Raw genomic sequence first — 10,311 nt, 5'->3', positions numbered from 1 at the left:
GATGTTACACTGGAGGCAATTTGGGGTTCAGTATCTTGCCCTAAGGGCATTTTGACATGTGGACAGGGAGAGCTTGGAATTGAACCGCTCACTTTCCGATGAATGAACAACCCGCTCTACCTCCTGAACTTCAGCCGCCTCTATATAAGATAAAAAAAACACAGTTTGTGATTTTAGAGGGGTTTACATGTTGGATCTATTTCTTGACAAACAAGAGAGTATGAATCTGCCCCAGCCTCTCCAGCCATAGCACGATGTTTCCAAACCTGGCAACCTCAGACTAACATGTTTATCAGTGAGTTGTAAAGGTGTGTGGCTCCTCTTTATACTGAGACTGGCAGCTTTTGATGACAGTATTTCATCACTAAAGGGGATTCATCTCTCCAGTAGAACATATGATAAATAAATGTGTTTCTGTCTTCTGTGGCAGCAGATGTTATATTTTATAATTCAGCAGTATCGCATGAAAAGTGTCATTTAACCCACCATCTGTAACCTGGAGCCGTAATCACAGACTTCATCATTTGTAAAGCATAATGTGTATCAGTCTGTCTTTAGCCCAAAGGAAAAAAAAAAAACTTCCCTTCACTTCCTCTTTCTTCTTCCATCTCTGGTGTTTTCTCTGCAGGTTTAAACATTGAGTCTCTGTATCGGGCTCCTCCGACCTCCGGTGGACTGGTGGAGCTGCGCCAGTCTCTGGACTCAGGTACACACTCCTGTCCTGTTGTAGTAATTGCAATAAGGCTAGCTGCTAGATGAGATTGTTTTCATTTATATATTATATATATATTGAGCCTGTCAGAGAACAGAGAACACTCTACTCCCTTCACATCATTACTGCTCCCTCTCATGTACCAGTTGCAAAATATCACGCAACCGTTGTGTCACTATTGTAACTGTCCTTCATGTTTGAATGATGCCAAAAAAAAAAACATTGATTTTACAGATAGATGAAGCCACAAATGTTACATAATACATACACCGTGTTTAGGCTTTGAGTCTAATGTAGAAGGTGTAACAGGTGGTTTCATCATAAGGAACCGCAGCTCTAAACTCTGATCCCTGTTCTCCTGTTTGTTCTTAAACCAACACAAACTCCTGCTGAAGCTGCACCGGCTCGGATCAGTGGAGCTGAAGTAGCTCAGATGAAAAAAAAAAAAGAAGAAAAGAAAGTCGGCCAAGTTTGAGTTGCTGAAGTTCAGGTTTGGCACCACCAGGGAGTGCTCTGACTCTGTACTTTTGTTTTGGGGGGAAGGAGGATGGGGGGGAGTCACAAAATCGAGTCCGAGGAGGAGAGAGAGGAGAGACAACAGATTTATTATCATTGACAGACTGATGCAGCTTGTGATATTTCATGCATCCTTACCTGTATAGTATGACCTGTATATGAAACATGGAACTTCCTGAATGGAGTTCGGCCTCTTTATGCAAACTCATACAAACTCCGGTGAGTGGCTGCAGGTCATGCAGCGCTGTCCTGCAGGTGTGTGTTTATATAGAGAAACAGATGATTGGCCAACAGGTAGAAAACAGAAATGTGTTGTTGTGTAATATTCATTTAGGCAGTTACATGTTGACAGACTGAACAGAGGAACTCCATGCATTCATATTGTTAGCATATGATTTAGCACAAGTACAGTGCAGCTTTTACAGATTACTTCAGGGACTGTGCCTTAAGAGTTTACTGTCAGCTGATCGCTTTAACCGCAGGTTAGCCGGTTGGTAGCTGGTTGAACAGTTTAGCACAGTTGGAAGTGAACCAGGACCCTGCTCATGAGGCGTTCTTGGACTGGGACCAGAGTCCGACTGACAGCTTTCACACCAACACAGAGTGTGTTTGGATTTTTCTTCTCTCCTCCCACGTTTGCCTTTTTACAACAACAATAAGTTAAGCACCACCTCACTGCTAACACATTACTGCATTGAATCTGTGTAAAAACTCAGAAGCGAAGCTGTTTGGCTGCACAGTCTTTGAAGCTGAAGCTGAGGGTACAGATAAACTTGCTTCTGCAAGTATAAACAAGTATAAACACTGGAGATCCACTTCATCTTAGATCGGCCTTTCTCAAAGAGTGGTCCTCTTGTGGCCTGCGAGTAAATTTGTTTAAGTATCATGTTTTAAATTGAATTTCTAACTTTCTGTGACTGACCACAAAGTAGTGAGTAGTGTATGAAGTTTTCAACATTAAATGAACTCATATGTAAATTCAAACATTATTATTTGAATTGACTATTCTGCAGTGTGGTTGGACTTCATTATAACTGTCTACTCCGAGGCTTCATCCATTTACAGTTAGTGTTTTATAAATAATCAGCGTTAAATTCTTCTGTTTGAGAACCATTGTCTTGAATACATTTTTTTTGTTGTTTTTTTTTTGATGGGGGGGGGCATTTTTGCCTTTATTGTGATAGTCACAGTGAGAGAAAGACAGGAAAGTCAGGGGGAGAGAGAGTGAGAGAGAGAGAGAGAGAGGATGACATGCAGCAAAGGGCTGTGAGTTGGATTCGAACAAATTTAAAATTACCCGCAGTTCGTTCGAATTAATTCAAATGCCCCGAGCCCCACCCCCCACCCTCTGCGCGCACTCACACCTGCTCCCGCCAAACACCACAACACGTCATTATTTTCCTTACTTTATACATTTTTAACAGCTGCATTACATCATCCTTTTGTTCATGCCTTCTGCTGCTAACCTTGCTCTCAATAAAACATTTTTTTTTAAAAAGAAAAAAAAAAAGCGCCCTACCTTTCATTCAGTGAAACTCAAAGTCTGTAAGTGCTACGGTAACGATTAGCTGATAGTCAAGCCAAATGGTCCAACCTAATTTCTGATATGATGTACCAGACACACAAGTCCGTCAACATGATCCGGATCAGGCTACATTTCCAACAGGTCATTACAGTTCGAATAGGAACTTTTCACCCCACGTTGGAACGAATGTTGGAATTTAGATTAAAAAGTGACGCTGCGGTTAGGACTCAGCCTATATGGTACGTGCTCTACCAGGTGAGCCACCGGGCCGCCCCGACCACTGTCTTAGATATAACAGATATAGATATAATGCTCTCTGTACAAACTCAGCTTCAGGACACTATGTATTAGCTGAACTTTGGCTTTAGATTTCCCAGTGAGGTTTAAAGAAAGTATTTAACATGAGCTAGAAGTTAGTTTTGTGCTGGTACCTCAAACAGTCTGCACTAAATCAGGCTGTTGGCAGCTCTGAGCGGTAACACTTCAAACACTGTTTGAATACCAGTTCCCCTAAAAGAGCATAACAGATCAGTAAATTGCACAAAGCACCGAGCCTGTCAGTCTGTGATCAATTTACAGGATCCAAAAGGAGGGAAATCCAAAGTTTGAGCAGCCTGATTTCTTTTTTTTTTGTTTTCAGCGTTTTGGGAGCGTTTTAATCCCCGTTCAGGTCCTGAGGGTTTTGCTGACAGGTTCCAGTTGGAGTGGAAGAGCTCTATCTGGGCAAATATACTGTGAATTTACTGCTCTTTAATCAACTCACACTTAGTTAGCAGGGAGGAGGCTGCTGACCTTCTGCTCAAAGTCTGTTACTGGTGCGGCTTTAAATCTCTGACTCATAAAGTCCAGTAACTTGTTCTGTACTATGAAAATCAGATCCAGGTTTTGTGAAACTGGGAAATTCCCTTTAATGTTTTATCCAAGAGATTTAAACAATAAGGATCAGGAGACATAAAATGAGAATAAATTACTTGTTATGAAAGATGTTTGGTCCAATTTCTCTGCAGAGAAAGACAACAACTCTGCAAATCCAATACAGATTGAGTATAAATAGTAGATTTAGTGCAGAAGAAGCAAACACACACACACACACACACACCTGGCCTCCTTGGGCAGTGTTGGGAGGTCAGCATGGGGCCAAAGATATGCACATACTCAAAGTAATTAACTGAAAGGAGCTGACATGTCGGCACTCAGAGGAATTTAACATGCAGGTTTGACACGCACACCCACATATATGTTGAGACAGAAAGGAGGGCGCACGAGAAAAGTCCTGCACACGTTATGGTGGAAAACGCAGAGAAATGCAACTGCTGACATCCCATAGTCACTCCGGCTTTATGTACACAGCGTGGTTTAATAGACACGGACACATCCTATGGAATATATATGAAAAGCAGTAGCTTACTTAGATTTGTCCTGACATGTGGCTGCAAGGTCGCATGAAAACACACACACACACACACACACACACACACACACACAAAGGAAAAGTGATGTTTGGGTGATGGAGGTAGGAGAGAGAGGGGTGGTGTGTGTGATGTGTGAAAACCCCTCAGGATGGACAGTGGGAGGGGAGAGAGAAAGACACAAGTGTCATATAGAATCATCTTTTTCTGTCTTCTCTGTGTTGGCAGTCTGAATTGTGCAATCAGATGATATGGAGGGTAAAAAGTGTCTTACTGTCTCAGTCAGGGTCAGAATATTAGAAATACTGAGTTCAAAAATATCAAAAGGTCTTCATTGGCCACCAAAAGGAAATAATCTACTGATGGACATATTGATCTGTATTGATTTGTTTGTTGGCCTAACAGTAGTAATGTTTCAGTTGTAGAGTATTAACTCCCCCCAGGTCCCCAAACCCTCAAATTCCCAGAAATATAATGGAGGACAAGTTCTGCAATTTGTTTTTGTAAAAAAAAATGGTCAGGACATCTGACAGTAAACTCAACACATGTGTGGCAGTGTCCCACCCACTCCACCATCTGATTGGTTAGACGTCATGAGTAATAGCCTATCTGAGGGCTGCTGTGTACACAGACAGTCACAGACTAGAGCAGCTGTGGTTAATGAGCGGAGCTGTGTGTCGAAGGTAAGAGCAGACATCATGAAGATGTAATAAGCATCACGATCCTCCACACTGAAGCTACAACAACACCACACTCTGATGAACAAGTTCATCTGTTGGTCCAAGACACACCGAGCAAGAGAGAGAGAAGCTAGCGCTAACTGCTAAGCTAAAGTAACTAGCTGATGTGGACAGCGTGTCATCAACTGCTGAGTTAGTGAAAGTCACTAAAAGGAGCAGAGAGCTCTGGGTGCTGGAGCACAACTAGTGTAAGTTTAAATGTACAGCAGGTGGTTAGTCACTGTGATGAAGAAGAGGAAGCATGAGACACTACAGTGACTGCAGCACGTCACAAACACTCACTAACTGTTACTGAGAAGATATTTTACTACAGTAGAAGTAAATCACTGTGTAAAATGTTCTCAGATAAAAGTACAAAGTAGGTCAGTTAAAATACCTCTGAGTAAACTTGCATTTTAAAAAGTGGTAAAACATATTACATGGTGATAATAATAATATATTAGATTTGATGATTTAAATACAAACTGATAAGTGAAAAATACAAACTGATTAGGGACTGTAATAAAATGATGATCTCATTATAGTTATCAAATGGCTCCAAAAAAAGTCTTGGAAAACACAATTAATTTTGGAGAAAACATTTTGATGTTTGCTTGAGAAGTTTAATCAACACTGTCTTTCAGGCTTGACAATATCAATTATGGTGTGCAATATTTTCATAATATTGAAAAAAAAAAAGTTATTCATCAATTTTGTTTTGTAGTTTTGCACAGTGCCCTGCCTCTGAATCTGACCCTCATTAGACTGCTTTTCTGACTGTACATAAAACAGATAATACTAATAATAACGCAATATTACAAAAAGCAAGTGAAACAGAAAACTGAAAACTCCAGAAAACTCCCTCAGAGCAGAGTATATCCAGATATTAGAGTTTGGATGTCGCCCAAGCCTCCTATCTTTCCAAAGTTGCAGTTCAAATGACATCAGACGTCACACCTTTCACTTATACAGGATAAAAGTATATTAAAGTGAGACGTTATGGGACGTTTAGAGTATGTTGATTAGTGAGTACTGTACTACATACTCTATAGATCTGGGACAAAGCTAAACATGATACGAGCAGCTCCATCAATCTTTACACTTTGTCTCACCACAGTGAACCCAGCACAGTCACGTTATCTTATAAATGACAGTGGCTTCCTGCTTCCTACTCTTTCTATGAGCACACCGTAGATTTCTCTTGTAACATTATCACAGAAGGTTCATAAACATGAGGTTCAAGTTTCTCTGGGTCCTTCAGTAACTGCAGACTTTAGATTAGCCTTGGACTTGAAAGTGGTAAAGCCTTTTTTGTTATAGTCTGACTGAGTGTTAGATTTAGAAGCTTTAGGATTTTATTCATCTTGCACCTTGTGGGTGGCGTTCAGTATATTTTAGCATATATTTAATAATGATTTTTTATTAATTATTGTAATTTAACAAATGACAAGGGATAGATGGTGAGTTATGATTTTGCATGTGCCCTCAAAAGTATCTGCTGAGCACTGTGGGTCAAAGTGTAACCAGGAGGTCATCAGCATCATGTCGTCATAACAACAGAGATGATGGACAAAACGACAAAGGAAGTGGAAACGTTTGTGAACATGTAAAAAGGAGTGATACTGCAGTTAATGACCTACATCAGTGTGTTGCGGAGCTGCTTTGCTTTGTTTCACGGATCATTATTAGAGCGTGATGCAACATCAATCACTCTGCAGGAGGAGTGTGAGAGCTGCTGCAGTGTGTGTGTTTGTGTCGTGTGTGTTATGGAATATTGTTATATAACAGGGAGTTGTTGCATTGTACGGAAACTCTCCGGCTATTCCACAACCTCAGATCCTGCCTAACTGATCCTGCCTGTGTTATTGGTCTGCACATATGTACACTGTGTGTGTGTGTGTGTGTGTGTGTGTGTGTGTGTGTGTGTGTGTGTATGTGTGTGTGTGTGTGAGTGTGTGCACGAGAGTTTGTGTGTGTGTGTGCGCACAATAGAGTGTGTGTGCGAGTCACAAAAGCTTTCTAGAGCATTACCTCATCAAGTTGACCTCCGATTGGTACATGGCCCGGATGTTGCCATGGTGATAGCTAGCCTTTTTTAGCTGGTTGGTTCTGCTCTGCCCACACAGTGCTCAGTGTGTTGGCCCAGTAACTCTGAGTGTGTGTGTGTGTGTGTGTGTGTGTGTGTGTGTGTGTGTGTTTGTACTTGTATTTTTGTGAGAACCAGATTGAGTTTTACACCTTGAGTGATGACGTGAAGCATTAAGATTTTGGACCATGAAAACAAAGTGAAGACATTTGGGAACATGGGGACACGCTGTGCTGCACAGCGAAGACATTTTTGGACATTGAGGACTTTTAGTAAAATAAATTGGGAAAGTTTAGGGAATGTGAGCATTGACAGAACATGGAAGCATTTTAGATAATAATTGGACAGAGAGGACATTATAGTAGTTTTGACATTGGTGGAAAATGAAGACACTTTAGAAAATAGTGACAGAAAGATGTAAGAAGATAAGGGTGTTTTGGACAGTGAGCAGGTACTTGAGAATGAGGACATTTTAGGAAGATGTGTTTTGGACAACAAGGACACGTCTCAGAAAGGAAGAACATTTTGCAAAAATTACATTTTAGCAGTGGAATGAAAAAGTGAGAACATTTTTGGATACAAATGAGAAGATTCTTGGAAAGATTGGTTTTTGGAAAAGTGAGGACATGTTTTGTAAAAAGAGGACGTTCTGTCCGGTCCTCACTTCCTCTGAGGACTGTTTGAGGGTTGAGACTTGGGGGACGGGGGACGGGGCTCCAGAATGCATCATGTCAAAGCGGGTCCTCACAAGTATAGAAGCACAAACGTGTATATGTGTGTGTGTGTAGGAATAAGTGGACATATGGACATTTTCATCACTGCTGGGTTTGTGTGTCCGTGTGTCAGTGTCTTGTGGGTCTGTTCGTACATGTTGACCCAGTTAGAATGTGTATGATGATTACATGATTGTACATACACACATATGAACACACACACACACACACACACACACACACTGTGCCAACTTGTCAGGCACAGAGTGGGCAGTGTCTGTTTTGGAAACGATGACTCATGTTGGCTCAGACTGGAGCAGAATATACTGATATACTGTGTCCTCAATACAAACAGTGCACACTGACATAACACACACACGATGCAAACATACTGGATACACACACACACACGTACAGATACACTCCTGCACAGCCCGCTCATCCACACACAGACACACACACACACACACACACACACACACACACACACACACACACACACAATCAATAATTATTTATTTGTGAGTAATAATTTCTCAAACAGACGTGATGAGAATCGTGTCCCACTTCTCTCACCATCTCATTCCTCTTTCCTCTCATCCTCCTTTTAGTTCAGATGGATGGAGACTTTCTTTCCTCCCATCCTCCCATCCAATCCGTTAACAGCTCGCTGCTAACAACCTATCAACCAATCTGCAGCCCCAGAGCCATTAAATAATCTTTTATTTCACTGCACCTCCTTTATGCACTCTTCAATCTCTCTCTCTCTCTCTTCCCTTCCCATCTTCTATCTCTTTCCCTCCCTCTTTTTATTCACTCATTCATCACCGTCCCTTTTCCTCCCCCTCCCTACCTCGCTGACAGGAGTCGCTGAGTTCAGCAAAACACAAATTAAAAGCGCTCCTCTCCTCCGCCCCTCCATCCTTTTTCTTCCACCTCCTTCCCTCCATCCTTCTCCGTCCGTCCTTCTTTCTGTCTGCCCACGGCCCCCGCTATTGGTCGGAGGTGATGTCATCATCTTCCTCTGGCGCCCGTCAATAACCTATTGGAAGCCGGCGTTTTTACAGTCAGCTGGGGAGCAAAGGAGCGCAGCCACACACACACACACACACACACACACACACAAACACACACGCTCAGGATGGACGTGAGGTGGAAACAGATAAAAGGCTCCGGCTGCAGAGTGTGTCAGTGCGTCTCCATGGAGGTAATTGGTAAAACTGATGAGTCCTTTGTCACTAAATGCAGAAAGCCATAAGCAAAACAATGTGAAAGAAAACCTCTCTCTGTCTCTCTCTCTCCCTCTCTCTCTCTCTCCCTCTCAGCAGCCGTTTATTCTTTTGTCTATCCGGCTGCTTTTTGAACTTTTTACCTGCGAGATAAAAACAAGATTTAGAGACGTGCATCCATGAGTGCTCGCATGTGTGTGTGTGTGTCATTGCATCACTTATCCGTCTGTAGAACTGCAACTATATCAGATGTAGGAAGCCTAATGGTGTAGAGGTTGGGGGGGTGGGGCGTGGGGGTGTTGGAGGTGGGCGTGTAGCATGTCAAACATCCATGCATTAAACCAAAGTCTGCGTCTCATCCATAGACTGTAAATAAAGATAATAAAGAAATTTTAGGAAGATGTGTTTTGGACAACAAGGACACGTCTCAGAAAGGAAGAACATTTTGCAAAAATTACATTTTAGCAGTGGAATGAAAAAGTGAGAACATTTTTGGATACAAGTGAGAAGATTCTTGGAAAGATTGGTTTTTGGAAAAGTGAGGACATGTTTTGTAAAAAGAGGACGTTCTGTCCGGTCCTCACTTCCTCTGAGGACTGTTTGAGGGTTGAGACTTGGGGGACGGGGCTCCAGAATGCATCATGTCAAAGCGGGTCCTCACGAGTATAGAAGCACAAACGTGTATATGTGTGTGTGTGTGACGTGCATCCATGAGTGCTCGCAGGTGTGTGTAAGTGTGTCATTGCATCACTTATCCGTCTACAGAACTGCAACTATATCAGATGTAGGAAGCCTAATGGTGTAGAGGTTGGGGGGGTGGGGGGTGGGGGTGTTGGAGGTGGGCGTGTAGCTTGTCAAATATCCATGCATGAAACCAAAGTCTGCGTCTCATCCATAGACTGTAAATAAAGATGGACGTAGCCTCTGTGACGTCACACACGGGTTTCTGAGAAGTGGTTTTGAAGCTCAGAGTGGGCTGCTCCACCGATGCCATCTGGCAATGTCTGACTCTGCCCCTAACTCCCAGCTAATCAAAAAAATGGGGCTTGTGTGGAGCTTCAATTCTCCATAACTTTAAGCTTTAATAAAATGTAAACAGGCAAGTTATATAAACAGTTATGCTGAATGAGGAAATCAGCTCTAGAGACCAAAACTGTGTTTTGTACCAGGCTGTAAACATGTTTATTTCTGCTGTAAAGTTGGACATTTTAACATTGGAGTCTCTGGAAACTGACTCACTGTTGAATCCAGACTCTACAATTCATATTTGTCTTTTTGTGAACCATGACCACAATCCTAACCCAATGTTGTACATTGTCTCGAAACTGCTCGAACCAGGTGTTGATGGAAATCAATCTCTCAGGAGGAAAATGTTAACCAAGGAGACTGGTGTTTGATTCCC

The 10,311-nt window shown here is 42.1% G+C and overlaps 1 protein-coding gene across 1 annotated transcript in view; it reads left to right on the top strand.

Moving 5' to 3' along the window:
- The window catches only part of pik3r3b (phosphoinositide-3-kinase, regulatory subunit 3b (gamma)), a 208,053-nt gene that overhangs the window by 66,187 nt on the left and 131,555 nt on the right, over positions 1 to 10,311 (top strand). The window contains exon 4 of the mRNA XM_056377704.1: positions 629 to 706. Coding sequence (XP_056233679.1) covers positions 629 to 706 — 78 coding nt within the window. The remainder of the gene's footprint in view (positions 1 to 628; positions 707 to 10,311) is intronic.

This window comes from Seriola aureovittata, chromosome 6 (genome assembly GCF_021018895.1).
Source record: "Seriola aureovittata isolate HTS-2021-v1 ecotype China chromosome 6, ASM2101889v1, whole genome shotgun sequence".
Lineage (NCBI taxonomy): Eukaryota > Metazoa > Chordata > Actinopteri > Carangiformes > Carangidae > Seriola > Seriola aureovittata.
Note: the sequence above shows the minus strand (reverse complement) of the source record. Positions and strands in the feature narration are given on the sequence as shown.